General features: G+C 40.3%; 1 protein-coding gene across 1 annotated transcript in view; it reads right to left on the bottom strand.

Annotated features, from left to right (window-relative positions):
* Positions 1-6,576: 6,576 nt before the first annotated feature.
* Positions 6,577-18,578, bottom strand: part of LOC138192120 (ephrin-A4) — a 30,996-nt gene continuing 18,994 nt past the window's right edge. The window contains exons 2-5 of the mRNA XM_069139342.1: positions 18,004-18,302; positions 14,541-14,609; positions 9,128-9,154; positions 6,577-8,542 (exon numbers count right to left, since the gene is read on the bottom strand). Of these exons, the coding sequence (XP_068995443.1) occupies positions 8,454-8,542; positions 9,128-9,154; positions 14,541-14,609; positions 18,004-18,302 (484 nt within the window). The 3' untranslated portion in view covers positions 6,577-8,453. The remainder of the gene's footprint in view (positions 8,543-9,127; positions 9,155-14,540; positions 14,610-18,003; positions 18,303-18,578) is intronic.

Raw genomic sequence — 18,578 nt, 5'->3', positions numbered from 1 at the left:
GCATATTTAAACTTAAGTGCTTCTCCAAAGACAGATTTTAGGTCAGCTTGTGGAAGTATGATCAGAGCAGCCACTTAAGGTGATGTGAGGATAAGAAGCTAATCTTGTTCCTCTCTCAATACACTCCAGTGTTTCTCTTCATATCTCCCAGGTGGGACTGACTTATAACAGAATCCACACAGCCAACAGTGTGTGTGATATGGACTCAGCATGACTTAAAATCACATTTGGTGTGACTTTGTACAAAAACATGTGAAAAGCTTTGATATCGGAGTGAACCATCCATCAGATGTTGAGATGCGAGCCTGCCTCCGTGACTCTGATGCTTCTCTCTAAAGGAATATGTTCTTAATCCAATTCCTCAGCAGTTCTTGCGGTGTAAAACGAGACTTGAAGCACCATGAGACAGCAATTCAGGCGATGTCCTAAGAGGGATGCTTAACACAGAGGATGAATAGACACTCCGTTGTCAGAAAGCATCAGGAGAGAAGGGAGACCTTTGAGTCTATGCAAATTACCAGCCCATCTGCATGTAAAGCCAACCGACCAGAACACGGGAAATAGGATGTTCAGTATCAAAGTGTCACACATTAAAAGTGGATGAAAGTAAGAGAGGAAAGAAAGGAAGGGAGGAACTGGGTGGGAGGAAGAGGAGTGAGGCTGCTTTGCTTGCTGCCACGTGAAGTGTGACTGACTTAGCTCATTTGTGCCTGGTTTTGGTGCGTTCAAATAAAAGCCTGTGTCATAATCCTGAGTTTGTCACAGCTCTCAGTCCGGTACACAGAACCAAGACCCCCTGCTCACATCCACACACATGCGATGCATTCAGAGATGCTTTTCACACGGCGGACTCGCTTTAATGTAAAGGGCCAGGATCTGTGAAGCTTCAGCCAGCGTGCTGAAAACTGATGAGAAATATTCTGCTCGGCTCAAGTCAACTGGATCTCATTTACACTCAACAGCCATAACTTAAACATGGTGTGGGGTGTTGGAAAGATGAGAGATGTTTAACTTTAGAAAGTTCCAGCTTCTATCCACTAAATCCTGTTTTTATATATCAGAACTGGATTTTAAATATTTTAAAATCCTTCTGTGACTTTTCTGAGAGCGGTTTTGTGTATCAACTAATATAAAATGTATTAAAGGTGGCAGGGAATAATATTTATCTGTGATTACCTCTTACTCATGATATCTTGTCAGTGTCAAAATTTGTTTACCCAAGCTGTTCTCAGTTAATGGATGTGAATGACATGAGGCTATTGTACTGTAAGTTAGCATGTTAGCTGACATACAGTCATGAGTACATATAACTACATCCCATGGAAACTTTTTTTTAGACAGGTTTGTATAAACAAAACACTTAAATCTTCTTTGAAACAGTGTCTACAGACAAAAGTGATATAATCAAACAAATTACATATACAATTTACATTTTGCTGTTTCATAATATAATGAATGAAAAGGATGAAAAAGTGAGAGCACTCCTACATTTCTCAGACCTTCAAATTAAGTACTCCTGATTAGGTGCCAATGATTAGAGACTTATTAGGGAGTAGCAGGTGGGACTGGTCTTATTTCAACTTCTGGTGTTCTCTTTGGTATTAAAGTGTGTGGTATCATCATGCCAAGATCTAAAGAACCTTCTTTCCTTCAGAAATGTTGGTTGTTTTTGCCTCTGAGTCTGGCAGATGATTTAAGAAATCTCCAAATTATTTGAAATAAATCATCTCACTGTGAGGAAAATCATCTACGAGTGGCGTATATAACAAATGGCTGCCAATTTGTCCAGGACTGGGCGCCCCAGCAAATTCAACCCAAGAGCAGACCGTTTGATGCAAAAAGAAGTCTATAAAAAAAATCAAGTAGCATTCATGAAAGCAGATCTCTCCAAAGCTGGGTGTGTTGGGAAGCAGTATCCTCAGTAATGAGTGTGTAAATGCAAATGTGTTATTTCAATTGGCTCATTTATTTCAAATGATTTACTTTTTAGGTGACATTTTGAATCTGTAATTTGATAAACAATTCAAAAATGAATTAGAAATATGCAAGTTTTTGACTCTCTAGTGTCCATAACAGATTTAATCTTTCAAATGAGCTGACATCATTACATAATTCAACATTGACCTTACTCCAGCGTTAAAATGTTAGTAAGTGCGCATGTGTACACTGACTATCCAAGCCTCAATTATAGTACCATGAACACAATCGCATTCTCTGTTAAGGCAACATGTTCTATAACTTTGGTTCCTGTTACAGCTCTGCATATTCAATTATGTGCAACAGATTGGGCACAACTATGAACTGATACTGCCCATATCACAGCTTGCAAACACTTTCCGGAGTCAGCTAAGAATCTTTCTGTTCTTAATTTAGAAATTTTCACTCACTCGTCATTTGAGTTCCCATCCAAGTTTTAAGGTACATTTAGACAGTCTTGCATTGCTTGTTGAGGATCCCTCAGATTTTGGACGATTTTCGAAGTCTGTGAGGGTCATTGAAGCTTCAGCTTGTGTTTCTTGACATAGTTGATCCAAACATGCCTTTGGAGAAAAAGTTGAACTTCATCTGTCGACAGAACTTTTTTTCAATACGACTCTGGCTCATCCAGATGTTGCTCAGCAGACTTCAGACGTTAACTTTTCAGATGATGTCGCAGGTCATGTTTCCTTCTAATGCTTCTATGCAGACCAGATCAGAGCTACACAGAGGTGCACCACCACTTCTGTGAAAGCTAAATCACGTCATACAGGTGTTTTGTTTTGTCTTTCTGCCCAGAAGATGTAGATGCAGTTGTAACTGAAAGTTTTCTTGGTTTGGAGAGCTTGTCCTGACCTTTACTGTCATTTCTTAGTAACATTTCAGACAGCAGAAACTGTGAGCTGCAACACTTGGATATTTTATTTGGAGCCTTTTCCTGCTTTTTTGGCATCAGTATCATTTTCAGATTTTCAGTCAGTTCTTGGTTGTTGAGTGTTTCCACCAGGTTTGAGGAGTCATCAGCTGACAGTTCCTAATGACAGTTCTTGACCTGCCTTATAAGGCCTAATGAGTCCGTTAAGGTTTAACTAGTAAATAAAGTCCTGAGGCTTTACAAGTAGAAGAGTGTACCTTAGAAAGTGTGTACCTAGAAGGTATGTAGGCCTTCGTTAGAACATACCAGTATTTTGTTTTAGTTTTTTCTGATTTTTAAGTTCATGAAATAAGGAGTAACAGTTAGGTAAGCCTTATTTTCATTTTGGTTTTGGGATTGAACTTCTCACTTAAGAAGTCAACAAAATATGTAATTTGCAGAATATTTGGGTGCCCAAACTTTTGCATACAACTATTTGTTGAAGAAAAGTGTGGGAGAACTACTGACCAGCTCTGAGGGCCATTGAAAATACTCCTTAAATATGTCGCTGGGAAAACGAGTGAAGTGAAACCTCTCAGAATAAAATGGGAGGATATCCTTGAATCAGATTGTGAAGAATCTCAGTAGAAGGGTCTGCTTGTTATAAGCTACTTCACAGATTTAGCATCTTAAGTCTTTTACTCTCCACTGCATTAAGGTTCATATATTCCCCCATGGAAATATATACTGTATCTGATTATAAAGTATTGCAAAGTAAACGCAATATGTGCAAGAGATGTCAACTGAATTTATCTTATTGGTGGGGACAAAGTCCTTGATCCTGTGTATTATAGTCCAGATATTTTGTTAGACTATAATACACACACAGTTGAGGCATAAATAACACTCGCTGCTGCTTACAGACATCTCACTTCACTGGGCTTTTGCTTCCTTATGCTAAGAAAGCCTCACATGCTGCAGGATGCAAGGTTTTACTTCCAGAGCTGTGAGATTGAGAGGTCAGGAGATTTCAAATTGTAATTCAGTCCCCATTTCCTGATGCAAAAGACGATTGTGTGCAGAAGCTGGCAGATGTGGGCAGAGATGACAACCGAAGATTACCACAGGTTGATGAGCTGGAAAAATCATTAGAGCTTAAGTTTTGGCAACTGTGAAATCTGTAACTGTCTCCAGCCATCAATAATATTAATAAACACATCTGGGTGAAACCATTTAAAACAGTACTTTAATTGCTAAAGTAATGGAGCATTACTTTAATAACTCCTTTGAAATTAGTTCAGCATCTTAAAATGACTAAAGATCCCCTCCACAGAGGTAAAAAAAATAGACAAAAAATACTCTGCTTTTGAATGATAATTTGTGCCTGATAGGATTTTTCCATAAAAACAGTTCAATTAACTGAATAGAAATTCCTCAAATGACTTCTACTCCTTCTCCCTAGTTTAAAAAAAAAAAAAAAAAAAAAAAAAAAAATCCAGTATCATTGAATATGCAAATATTTTTAATTTCAAAAGTTAAACTACTGGATACCAGATGTCTCCTATCACTGAAATATCATTCTTTGTGTTTGTGCAATGCAGGCTTCAAGTTTACACATCACACTGGTGTAAATTCCCTGTCGGACAGAGACTGGCTTTCAGACTGTCAGGTCTCAAATCTTACTCACAGGACACAGACATCCCTTAAACTCAGAATTTTGGTGAGGTCAGAGAAACTTTTCACTTTCAGCAGAGGAATTTGACAAGTCTGTAAGTGTATAACTCTGTACATACACCATTCAGGTCGAACATCAAAGGGAAGTAACACTGACCAAAACATGTCTTTGAGTGGAGGGGTGTGTAGCGGTACAACTTCAGTAGTTGTTTTATATTCATGAGCCTTGGGAAGTTTGCTAAAACAAACCTGATGAGGGATTCTGTGGACACAATTCTTAAAGAAAGACAGTTTGGCTTTGTATCACTTCACTTCCCAGAAGAGGTAAGGGCTTATTTTTTTTTTTTAATTGATGCCCTAATTTTAATAAAAAATTAAGTAAAGCTTACTTTTAAATTCTAAATCTTGAAGCATTTTTTCTCAAGGACCTCAAGTATTTCCAGAAGGATACTCCCGATGTCTGTTCCTCTCCCCTCCGTTAACCTTGCTTCTGAAATATGTGAAATATACACTGGTCAGAGTGTCGCTGATGATCGAGGTGTTGATTACATGCTGAGAGACTCTTGACTGTGAAAAATATTCTTCCTAAATTCAGGAAAAGGTTAGAGGCATGTGTCTGAAAATCAAAGATGGGGAATTTCTTTTTCCAAATGTAAAATATTTTTAAAACAATAAATACTATTGTACCCTTTAAATAATGTCTTCAATTGCCTAATTAAAAATGTAACAGTTGCAAAATACATGGATTTTAATTGTTACACATGACATTAATATTGCAGCAAAATACGAGTTGTTTGGTTCTATAAATAGCTTGTTTAATATTCCTGAAGATGTAATCAACACCGACAATCTGAGCCTTAAATATTCAGCTGAGGAGCAATTAAATATAGGCCAATTTGTGACAACAGAATCTACACTGTTAAAATCAGATACACTGTGATTACCGTGTCATTTGTGGAGATCTGCACTATGATATGCTATATGGAAAATTTTTTGTCAGACACACAGTTACAACCTAAATTTGTCACTGGTGAAATTACGATCCAGCCATCAAACCGCAGAGGAAACTTTGACGTTGGATTTCCATGATCTTCAAAATGTATGATATTGCATCATTCATCTGTAATTATGAAGTTTGTTTTGGAGTTCAGTTACAGCTTTGGCACATCAACACACAACAAACTCAAGTACAAAAAAATACAGAAAATATGACAGAAGTAAATTTTTGATATAATTTTCCAGTGGTGTCTGGCTGAAATCAGAGATAAAACAAAAACTCCATATCAAACTGTTATATTAAAGCTGCTGGTTTGTGCGTGCTTTCACTGGAATAAACAAACAGTTTAACACACACCGAGGACGTTTTTAAAGTCCTTTTCCTTTTTACACCATTCTAAAAGTATTCCTTCTCTTTCTGACAATTTCAGTGCGCTTTACTTCATCATTCAGAATGGAAAAAGAATGAAAACATAGGCTTTGGAAATTTATATGTGAAGGTCAAAATCAAAGATACTTTATAACAACATGCCTCAACAGTGACAAACATGTCATCAGAAGAGATCATAAGCCATGAAATAGGAGCATTAGCCCTATTATCCAGGAAATTGCCTTTCTGGCTTCACAAGACGTTCTACATTACAGCCTATATAAATGGAAATGCACTTACAGCTTATTTGGACGTACACTTCAATATTTAAGACACAAAACATTTCCTTTTGGGCTGTGTTCAACGTCAGTCTTGTGTTGACTGAAAAAAAACCAAAAAAACTTTAAGGTCAATGTATCGGCATGATGCTTCAGAGTCTATTAATACCAGAAGTCTATTGGGTATCCGAGTCTTATCAGGGTTTGGCGCCCCATAGATAAAAACTCAGCTCAATATTCCACAAGGTTACTCACATTACAACGACCTCTTACACCACAAGGTCATTTCAAGTCCCAAAAGTCTCTTTATCTCCGTAGTCCTGTGTATTACACTGGGTGTGTGTACATACGGGTGCGTTGTCACCGAGACCTGCGGTTACATAAAATATCAATACAATCTAAACCTAAATAATCATCGACTCAAACCGTTTAAATGCAATCATATTTATTTTGTTGTTTTGCCACGTAAAAAAAGGCTCAGATTGCAGTTGGCTCTTCACAGAAGAAGCTACATTCTTCACTAAAATGTGAAAGCAGAACACGATACACACAAAAAAACATTACGACCAAAATCCTCTACAACACAGAACAGAATTATTTTGAAAAGAACATTGTTTTTTTAATCACCCATTTTGGAAAGTAATATAAGAAAATAATGACATGATTGGTGTGATTTATACACCATTTTGACACCCAGATATTTTAAGGAAAAAAATATATTAAGTGCTAACAATGTAGTTTTAAAAGCTACAATAAGCTGTACAAATAACCTATAGATTTTTGGAAAGTCATTCAAATATTGTGTTCAAATTATTATGTAAATATAAATATATAAACTTCATTTAATTTCAAGGGAAAATACACACCTATATTATCTCTAATTTATTATTTAGGAAAATCTGAAAAATAAATGAATTTCTAATTCATTATTTTTTTCTTAAGTCATTGTCAGTCATTTTGACGTTTCTTTAAAAAAACAATTGGCAAAATGTTTTAATAAATTCAAGCACCGAATCATTTAACTTGAGCAACTACTCGTTAGCAGGGCATATTTGTAATTACATACTTATTCAGAAAATAAATCACCGTTTATACGAAATGGGTATTTTTTTGTCAAATTTGAGCAATTAAATAAAAGAGATAAGTTCTTACTAAAACATTGAATTATATAGTTAATATATTGTACTTTTGCTAAATATATTAACTATACAGCAAAACCTAAGATCAAAGACCCACTGTACAACAACACAACAACAATAGCAAAAGAATACAAAGCTTGTGTGCATATCTGCACACCTGGTCGGCCAACGAGAGAATCAATCAGTCAGCTACCGCAGTGTGAGTGGAAGAAGGCGAGTTGATGTTCTCAATTTACCCACAAACTCCTCTGTTATGCACTTTGTCCTGAAGCTGAAGAGGAGTGCAGAGGCAGAACATCAGGCTGACCAGTCAGAGAGGACAAACTGTGTCCCAAGTCCCATTATCACCATGCAGCACCAAAATCTAGTGTCCAGTTTCTGAGTTTATGGCCAAACCAGTTCAACTCTAGTACGACCAGTTTAATCCCAGCAGGGGGCGCAGCGGCCCAGTCTCAATAGTCCAGAATATTCCCCATTTCTTCTTCAAATGCTTTTAGTTTCACAATCTAATTAGTTACAAAAGTAGAACAATTGCATCTTAGTCAGATGCAAATGAGGCAGTTAAAAATTGGTCAGTTACTTGTGCCTGATCATGAACAGCATATCAGAAAAGAAAAATCGCCAGTTTACCTTCTGGCCTTCACCCTGAGCCACTCAGTACAGTAGTACGTGTTTATTTGGCCACTTTTCAATCGAGGCGGATTCTCAAAAAGCAGTAAATCCAAGACAATTAGTAGAAAATGAGACACGACATGAGAAACAGAGATGAGAAAGTGAAAAAACTTTGTTGGAACAAGTCTTGACAGACTCATTGTTCTTCTGGCATCAGAGTGGGATATCAGTCTCATGACCAGCTGTGTACGTGATATTCTGTGCTACTACTTGCACAACAGGTGGGAGACGAGAGCAAGAAATGAATCACAGTGATTCGGTGAGTCGGTCCCTGAGTCACTGTGGCCCCATTTTTGGAGAAGACACCTGATTCTTTCTGGAATTTCGCAGGTAAACAGCCACAAGGTAATACGTGTCATTTTCAATAGCCGAGCATAGATTGCACTGTGTCAGTCACTGTCTGAGAGCAGATTGCATCGTGTACTTGAACGTCTGAGTAATCATTCCTAGTCCCACAGAGAACAGGTGCGAGGTCAGCGATGAGGATGGACAGGTCAGGTCGTCAGCAGGAGGAGGATGAGGAGGAGGAGAAGTGGAAGCGAGGCTGTTGTCAGAGAGGAAACGCTACTTCGAAGTACAGTTTCTGGAACAGAGATGGAAATGTGTGAAAATTTATGTCTGATATCAAATACATGTAAGTATCTGGACAGGAATTTATTTTGATCTGGGTCTGATTTCAAGACTTGGCCCTACCAATTAAGTAAAAAATACAGCATACAACATTACTTGAGGTAACAGTGGGCCACCAAATTAATAGCACCAGTACGGGGGAGGTTCTGGGTTTTCTGAGTTCAGCTGGATGAACTTGATTGACTTTAACGGAGCCCTGAACTCAACCCTGTCTAACACTTTTAGGATGAAATAACACTGATTGTGTTACAGATCTTGTCTCCCAACATCAATTCCCAAAACCACTAATGCCCATGTGGCTGAACTGGATCAGATCTCTTGTGAAAAACTTCCCAGAAGAGGCAAGGCTGGTAAAGCAGCACATTAATGTCCATGGATTTGGAACGAGACCATCAACAATTTCATACTTTTGGATATTCGATTCATTTGAACTTATTTCTGTTGCATTTAAAACATGCTTGAAGACATCTAGGTGTAGCATATACAGTATGTTACAAGCATGCAGACATGGTAGAGAGTTTAAGATGTTGCATCTCACCTTGTATTTGTTTTGAGCCCTCTGATGCTGTAATAGGGGAGCGGGGAAAGAGAGGAGAGAGAAGATTTAGATAAAGTTGAGGCAAAGAAACAAGTTGCTGATGAGTCATTTTTGCATGCTTAACTTTCTCAATAAAGCTACTGCTTTGTGGAACAAAAGGAGCAAGAAACAGACAAATGACCAGGGGAAGGTATTTACCATTACTCAAAGACTAACGCCATGAAAAATGAGTACTGACTGGCTGTGCAACCCTAAATATGTCCCCTATGCAAATTCTCTTAAAGGTCGGATAAAAAAAGAGCTTGAGAAGCATGGAAACAGGAAAAGATAGTGTTATGTAAATTAGAAGGAGTAAGAATGATCGAGATTATACAGAGGGGATACAGGAAATGAAAAAGAAGGGGAAAAAAAAAAAAAAAACACAGGAAAATTCGAAATGACAGCGCGAAACCAAGAAGTGGACAGAAGATGAAAGGGGGAACAGTGGAGACTCGAGTGAGAAAGTGCGGTGAAAAAACAAAAAAAAAGAAGGTTGGAAAGATTGAAACAAGGTCAGACAGAGAGAAAGGGGAAGGAGAGAAAGAGACGGGATAAGGGGGTGTTTGTGTCTGGGCGTCATTTTCTCAGCAGGAGGGGGACTAAAAGGAAATAATGGACGGAAGAATGGATGGATGGTAAGATGGGGAGGGGTTAAAGAGAGGGGGGGGAAAGGACAAAAAAATACAGGTAGTGGGACTGAGAACTGTTAAAATCCCTCCGAAAAGAGAAGCCCCATAAAATTCCAGAGAGAGGACTGAAGGGAGAGGAAACGACGATGAGACTGCACAATTGCAGGTGTTATTAAATCGATCTATGGCCTTGAACCCACCTCTGACACTGCATCCCTGAGAACACACACACACACACACACACACACACACACACACACAAAGAAGACAAAGTGCGCACTGATGACGCCAGGAAAACTACCACAGATCCACATCCCTTACTCTCACTCTGCGTGACTGTACGACATGTCGTTCCGGCAGACATGAGCCACTAAATCACTCCCAGGTTCTGTACACCTAACGACCATCTAGTGGTTAACGAAGCATTAAATAGCACGCTGGGTCTGAGGCTTGCACTGACATCATGTGTGGGCATGTTTGTGCGCCGATAGTTGCATCAAATAAAACAAAAATATCCTGAAAATGATCTCTTAATTTTTAATTGGGAAAAAAAATAGCATTTCTACAATCACTCAATGTTTGCATACAATTTAATGACCAAAGAATATTTACTTATCAGCAGTCCTCCTTTTACATATAAATTCTATTCTATTTTTATGCGTATTATGTACATACTTTAACGTGTGTGTGAGTGTGCGTAATTCCACACTCTTATGCTTATTTTTTTTCAAACTTAAAAGGACAGCTAATTGGTGGATCTTCCTTAATCATTAAATTGCGTTCACATATTGTATTATTGTAGAAATGAAATGCTTTTAAATCAAACATGTCATTTAGAGGAAATGCTTTTGGGAAGTGCATTAACAATCAGTTCGTGTGTAACTCGGCGCCGCAACTGCAAAGCAAAATTCTTCATGTTAAATGCCTTGCGTTTACCCAGCTGTGCGTGATATGCGTGTTTTGATCTGCCTTTAATCAAATCATTTGTGCAAAAGCTAAATGTTGAAAACACTCGTTGGTTGATGGCGAGCTCCGCCACAAAATGGTGTCCATGGTGGCGTGACTACAGGAAGTGTGTCCTCTCTGCACTGCAGTCAGAAACATGCTGCATGTGTAACTGTACATGCACAACTGTGTGTGTGTGTGTTTGTGCGTGTGTGTGCGTGCGTGTGTTTTTGTGTGTGCATGCGCACGTGTTTGTGTGTGCGTGCGTGTATGCCGGCGTATATATGTGTGTGCGTCTCCGGTCGGCAGAACGCCCCACTGCAGAGACAGACAATATTCCTCCATCCCACCTCTCCGCACGTGCCGCCATTTTACACATGCAGGAGCTCAAGCTAACCAACTCTGATTGCTAGCACTTAAAACTCAAAACCGAAAACAAAAATCGCGAAAGGAGACATCGCAGTGAACTAAAAACACAACTCGCTGAAAACGGTGAAAGGCAAATTTTGAGTCTCGAGTTCGGGATCCGAGAGCTCGACCGTGCAAGCGGTGCGTGTATGTCTCTGTTCCAGTTTTGTCCTTGTGTGTATCGAGTTCAGGGGGTACAAAAGGTATTTGGGCGAGTGTGGAGGGGGTTAAGGAGGGCAGTGGTGTAAGAAATGTAAAAAAAATGGCAGAAAAAAAGGATAAAGAAAGTGGGTAAAATGGTGAAGCTCTGCAAACTGAAATAAATCTAATGGACTGCTCACAGCAGGACAACGACAAAAGGGAAGAGAGACGGAGAAAGAAAGGGAATCAATTAGAGAAAGAGAAGTTGGTCTGTAATGGTTTCTCACAGTGGGACAGCCGAAAAGGAGAAAGGCAGAGAGGCAGAGCGACAAGGAGAACAAGAGAGATAAACACAACAGGATGAGTTTCACGAAGAGGTTGTTGCGTTAAAAAAAAAAAAGGTAAGTATGGAGTGAGAGACGAAGCGAGCCAGTGAAAGATGCAATAGAGGGCTGCAAGGCGCCAGAGATTTCACATGACACCAATCTGCTGGTGCCGATTCAGAGCCCTGTTTTCTGATGCAACACAGGCTTAAAGCACCTTTCAGCAAAGCCCTTTCTCTAGCATGATTCGTGACAGCGTTGCGTTCAAATAAACATCACATCACCGCGCACATAGCTCTGCCGAAACACATAACCAAAACCGAAGAAACCAAAACTCACTTTACAAAGCTCACAGCAAAAACGGAGAGGAAACAAAAAAGGTCACAGTGAGGCACGTGTCCACAGGATGTCATTAGGAGCCTTCTGTGTCACTGGACCTGTCCTGCCCTTTTTGTTGTGTTCTCTGGTTAAATTAAGGAGATAAACACACACATTCACACACTGGAGAGAAGATCGAGGGACTGGTGAGTGGTACCTGACCTTCGGGCAATGACAGCGTACCTGATGGACACTTTCACTGTCACCACGCTGTCCTTCAGACCAGTGTGAGGCAGTGTGTGCGCTGATAATTAATTCAAACATCCACAACAGGGCATCCCCGCAGGGAACTACCTTTTAATCATTCGGGCTGGTTTCTGAAGACAGAAAGAAAGAAAAAGTTTGGGGAGAGAAGAAGGGAGGGAGGAGCACAGTTTGAAGTTTAGATAACAGATGAGATAAAGCTGAAGGACAGGAGCTGCCATCACCAACGGCCACACACACACACACACACACACACACACACACACACACACACACACACACACACACACACACACACAGAGAGATATACAGGCAGCTCCACAGAGCGCCCTGCTGCCATGCTACCTGTCAGATAAAAGGGAACCTGAGCAGGAAGGAACCAGGGAGTATGTGAGGTGTTACCACAGGGAACAACACAACAACAGCTGTGGTAAACCGCCACTAATGGACAGCCAAAGAGAGGGAGACAGAGAGCGAGAGAGAGATAGAGACCCTCCAACTCTCCTTCATCTCTGCTCTCATCCATCTAATTTGCTCTCCCCTCTACGGCCTCATGTCTGCTCATCCCAACGCACAACCGCCGCACAGCATGCACACGACAGAGATAGAGTGAAGCAGAGGAACGAGGAGAGAGAGGGGAGTCTGTGAATAACTGTATAGTAGATATGGAGATACAACAAAGAGATAGAGAAAACACAGGGAAGGTGGAGGAGGAGGGGCAAAGTCTGGGGGGGAGGGAGTGAGGAGGATGTGTAAGAGACTGCCATGGATGGTGCCTAGATTAGTTTTGCTCCAGTAGCGAAAGATCATAAAAAATGAGGAAGGGAGGAGAGAGCTGAGGAGACAGAGAGAAGGGGGGGATTAGTGCCACTTCAAGAATGACAGAAGACTGAAGAAAGAAAGAGCGGGAGGTTGGAGAGAGAGAGAGAGGGGGGGGGGGGGTAAAGACAAGGAGACGGAGATCCTGAAATTTAGTCGGGATTAGTTTTGGTTAAGGAATAGGATGAGAGGCAGAGAGGAGAAAAAAAACTACAAAAGGAAACAGTAGATGAACGTATGTAGGTAGAACTCTTTCTACTATAAAGTAAAGGGATTTTCACGGTAAAGTCAAGTGTGTGTGTGCGTGCATTTCCCAGCGTGCATAATCCAGGTGATTCCAAATATTTGGATTATTTTTGACTCAGATCAGGGAATACTGTCAGAAGGTCAAGATTACATTAGCATTTTCTCACCGAACAACTATCTGTGGTATTTCAAATTAATGACAGCAGGATAATTAGCATATAAAAAAAGTCATCAGCCTTCACTGGTAATAACGCAGCAAATTACTCCCCGTCTCGCACTGGAACATTGATGGCATTTAAGAATTCATTCGAGACGGATGGGGCTCTTCTTTACTCCAGTTTTAAAAAATGTTTTCCCTCAATGCCAAACTGATGAATTTAATCAGGGCTGCAAGATTGGGAGGTATAGTCATTAGACAAGCTTGCAACCAGTTTCCCTGGAAAAAGTACGTATTAGATCAGTCTGGGACAGCAAAACAAGCCCCCTGCAGATAGGACTGGGATGGGAACTGGGACAGACGTCTCAGACACGCAAGGCTACACACGCACACGCACACGCACACGCATTAAACTGCCAAAGAAAGCCCGTAAAGGCCCATAGACGGATGCAGGAACGTACAAAAACACAAAGTGCATAGACACAGAAAAATGGCCGTGCACACAGAAATGCTCTCAAGCGAGCATGCACACACACACACACACACACGAACACACGAACAACTGTACAGGGATTCCCACAGTGACTGGGCAACATTCCCAACCGGAATGGGCAGCTCACTGGTCTGGAAGACTAACATTACTCCAGGCGGGCTCTGGATTAGATCAACTCTGGGAATTTCACACTGGGACAGAGAGAGATGGAGAGTGAGAGAATGAGGAAGACAAGGAGGTAAAAAAAAAAAAAAAGGAGAGAGAGGAGGGATGGAGTAAGATGAGCTTTGGAGGAAACTGATGCTTAAAAAACCCTCAATCCAATTAGGTTTAAAAGCCAATGCGAAGTAGAGAGTGCAGTTCTTGTAGTTTTTATAAGGAGCTTCATCTTACAAGGTTAAAGATAATGGTTTTGGAGAGTCAAGATAAATTTGGTCCACTGATAACAGTGGAGAATTACTAAAGAAGCAAGGCGGAAACAAAGGGCATAGTAGTAGGGGATAAGTAGCAGTCTAAACATGATGCTATACAGCCCTGATAGTGGAGATGTGAGAGGCTCAGAGAAGACTCTCTTGGTGTACAAAGGGGGGAGCATGAAAGGAGGAAGAGATGAAAAGAGGAGTGTACTCACTGGACTCACAGCACACTGTGACACGCAACTTCATACATGGCAGAGGAGGGCCTTCATCTGTGGGTAGAGCTGGAAAAAAACAAAAAAGGAAAGCTGTAAATAAGCTGCTTACTTATCAAACCCAACAAACTGAGTATTCAGGATGCTAACATGTCAAATTAGCATGTACTCCGCATGAAACATGCGAGTAGATTTTATGGAGGGGTTTCATTCCGCATGTACGGAATGAAACCCCTCCATAAAATCTACTCTGGGAATTTTCATGCTCCTTTTGAAGAATACTTATCACAAGAAAGCTGTTTTATGTGTTTCGAACCATATCAATACCTCATGATGTCAGTATAAAGAATTACATCATCTCCCCATGTCACATAGACTACCACATATCACACTTATCAACACAACTAAATAAAAGCAATGTAATACACCTTTGAGAGCGCAACCATTAAAGCATGCTACTGCTTCAATATCAATACTGATTGTGGCCCACATGGGAAAACATATAAACATCAGTGGTATTACCTGTCAGTTTAGCATTGCTTTAACGAAACTAATTTGTCTGGGAACTGCAGTTAAAGGGATTTATATTTGAATAATTCACAAAAAGCTGCTAACTCAACAGGGACCCAACACACAAACCGGGAGTATGATGGCCGACAGTTTGTCTCACTTTGTGTCCATAATTTCAACTGATAAAGAACAGCACAGAATAACAGTGGGGATGTAAAAAGAGGTGATATCTACTGGGGATCCATCGCTATCAATATATGGTTCCTAGTTCTATTCAAGTGCCCCAGTATGCCATGACAGTGTGACTGTGATCCAGCAAGCATAACACAAGGACCCTGAAATTAAGCAGCTAAATAGAATTGAACTATTAGTTGTATTATTATTTACAAATGTTTTTTCCTACTATGACATGACATAATGTCAGTGTTGACAAAGGCCCAGCATGTGTCTGAAATCACTTTATTTATTTTTTTATTTGCAGGAAGTTAAAAATGCAATGCAGTTTTTGTCAAAGTGGTAAACGATGTTCTGTTAATTTGCTTGTGTTTGCGTGTAATTGTTTGCATTTTCCAAAGTTCAAACATCCTGAGCTGTCTTCGCCACTGTTGTCATCCCCCTCAATGGTTCAATGTCAGGAGCAGCTGACTGTCAGAGGAAGTCAAGGTGTTTCCTGTTTGTGGGGCTCCAGACATGGAGAACTAGTGGTGTTGGTCAGCAGGCTGGTCAGTGGTGCAGAGACCAAGAGACAGTGGGTTGTTAGTCTGTGGGAGAGACAAGCTGAGCCCAGCTCAGGCTGAGCCAACTAATGCCATTAGTGTTTCTAATACTATTGTACTGTTCTCCCAGGCTAATGTCATTATGCAGTCTCCAGTGCTGCACGCCCATTCAGTGCACAAACCCGAGCCAGACATTTGGACCAACTTTACGCCTTATCTTTGATGTGGACAAAACACACACAATCGCTGTGAGCCCGATGTGGCCCGACCAGGGGGGGGAAAGACCTATTGTTGCGTTTCTGTGAACTGGCATGAACAACCACAATAGCCTGGTGTGCATGTGTGTACATAAACACATGTGTGTGTGTGTGTGTGTGTGTGTTAGTGTGCGTGTGGAAACACTCTCTCATGCCCTCACAATGCTCCATTGTCCCTCGGACCGCAACAGTAATTTATGTAAAGATCCTTTCTTTTCCTTCGTCTCATCCATCCCTTTTCTCCATTGCTTTTGTTGTTCTCCCTTTTCTTTCTCCAATGTGGATTCCACACATCCATCCTCTCTCATCCCTTTCTCCCCTTCTCCCCCTCCCTGTCTTTACTGTCAGACTGTGTCCATCTTTTGCTCTTTCTCTCCCTCTGTCACTCTTCCACGCTTCTCTTCCTCTGTCTGCTTCTCTGCCTGCCTTTTTTTCTCCCTCACTGTCGTCCTGTATTGATCTCCATTTCTTCCTTCTACACTTTGCCGTCCCTCTCTCTTTTTGTTGTCGCCCTTCCATACTATGCATTCGCTTGACTCCTTTCATTCTCTCCCTTGTTTCATGTCCTCCCCCTCTTGGACTGACACCAGAAGTTGTAAAAGTAAGTAAAAAAAAAATGTCAACTGATTTTACAGCCACTAAGCCATCTTCTGTGTCTCTGCCTCCCTTTTCTCCCTCCAGTGGTTTCAAATAAATGAGTGAGGGGAGACGAACACAGGGGGATGCCATGGAGAAACCATCACTGAAATTGTGTAACAGCCTACAGGTTTATGAAAACATCATATTAATGTCATTCAGCATGAATTTATGGAAAACATTAATGGCTTAAGCTGCTGTTTGCCAACACTCAAGGCCTAAAAAAAAACAACCTCACTGGCTAAAACTACTCTTAACCATTTTATCCCATTAAAATGTAGGGCTGCCTCCCTGGCTACCACACTTTCCCTAACACAGGTGTCTTTGCACAGACTGAAACCTCAAATATTGATATGTTTCGCTCTTTTGGGGCTTTATTATTAGGTTGCCTTTGTAAGGAGCCTGAGGGGAATATTCATTGTTTCACTTTGAAAATCCATTTCTCACCAAATGATGAGAGATTATGCATTTTGCATATAAAAAATATATACTTTTAAATCATGCTTGAATCACCTTGTGACAAGGGCTGGCCAACTGAACCTTAATACCTTGTAAATATCAACTGTAGAGCTAAAACGTTCTCAAGTACGCCATTGGTGTTTTGACAAAAAAATATATAATTATTATAGCAACTATTTTAATGATCAATTAATCACCCCCAAAAAGAAGACATAAATAATTAAAAAAAAAAATCCAAGCTCCCTTTAATTTTCCCTACTGAGTCACAAATATTTATTATATTATATTATATTATATTATATTATATTATATTATATTATACCATATCATATTTTATTTTGAGTCATTGACTGCTGGTTGGGCAAAATAAGAAATCTGAATGTAACATCTTTGAAAATTGTAAAGGATCAATTTTGACTGTTTCTTGATATTTCAGACAATGAATAAATCGATTCGTTGAGAAAGTAATCTACAAAATTATACACACAAGTCTGAGTATCAAAACTATTGAAGAACAAGTTTACTTTTGATATTTGTTGAGCAAATATCTCCTAATTTAAACCAGAAAAATCTATTTTTAAAAAAAATTATATTTAGAATATAAATTTGAAAAGCTGACTTGTTCAGAATTTGGCATCTTCTGTGAAATGAATAGCCATCAAAACTCAAGCTGTGTATTTGGACCAGTGTCAAACAGTTCCTTATAATACCCTGCCCTAGTTCTGACCTTCTTGACTCTCTAAACACTCAGGCTAAATGACACCCTACCCTCCACACACACACACACACACACACACACACACACACACACACAGACACACAGAAACACACAGAAACACACAGAAACACACAGAAACACACAGAAACACACCCATCCATACTCACAGCTGTAGTAGTAGTGTCTCCCTGGCAGGAACTCAAACCCCAGCGAGAAGGGCGTGAACCTTTGGATCTTTTCAGAGAAACGCACTGGTCCGAACGGAGCGTAGGGGGTGTTACACTCCCACCTCTTGATGGCCCGTCTGGTCTCCACACAGCCTTGGAAAGTCTCCTTTGCCACCAGGTAGAGGGCCAGCGTCTCCGGCTGCCCGGGACCGAGGGTCTCCTTGTTGGGGTAGTGGGGGCAGTAGATGTCCAGGTAATCATTCAGATTCAGCTGGATGGACAGATCTCCTGCCGTTAACCTGGAAAGAAAAATGACAGCGGCATTAATATTTCACATAACGACTACAGACTAATACATGACTGAAGGGGGAGAGAGGCAGTGATTAAACACAGACAGACAGAGAAAGAGAGACAGATGACAGGTACTTTATAACTCCTTGGTGCTTGGAGGAATGTGGATTGTTCATCACAATTACATATAACAATCAAATCATGTGATTAAAGGTGTGCAGGTCTTCAAGAATGTTTTGGGATTTTAAAAATCACACTGATACAACTCCATTGTATTTTTAGAC

The sequence above is a fragment of the Embiotoca jacksoni genome, unplaced genomic scaffold, assembly GCF_022577435.1.
Source record: "Embiotoca jacksoni isolate LCO1_2020_lvr unplaced genomic scaffold, fEmbJac1.0.p SCAF_11, whole genome shotgun sequence".
Taxonomy (NCBI): Eukaryota; Metazoa; Chordata; class Actinopteri; family Embiotocidae; genus Embiotoca; species Embiotoca jacksoni.
This window is presented reverse-complemented; position numbering and strand designations above follow the sequence as displayed.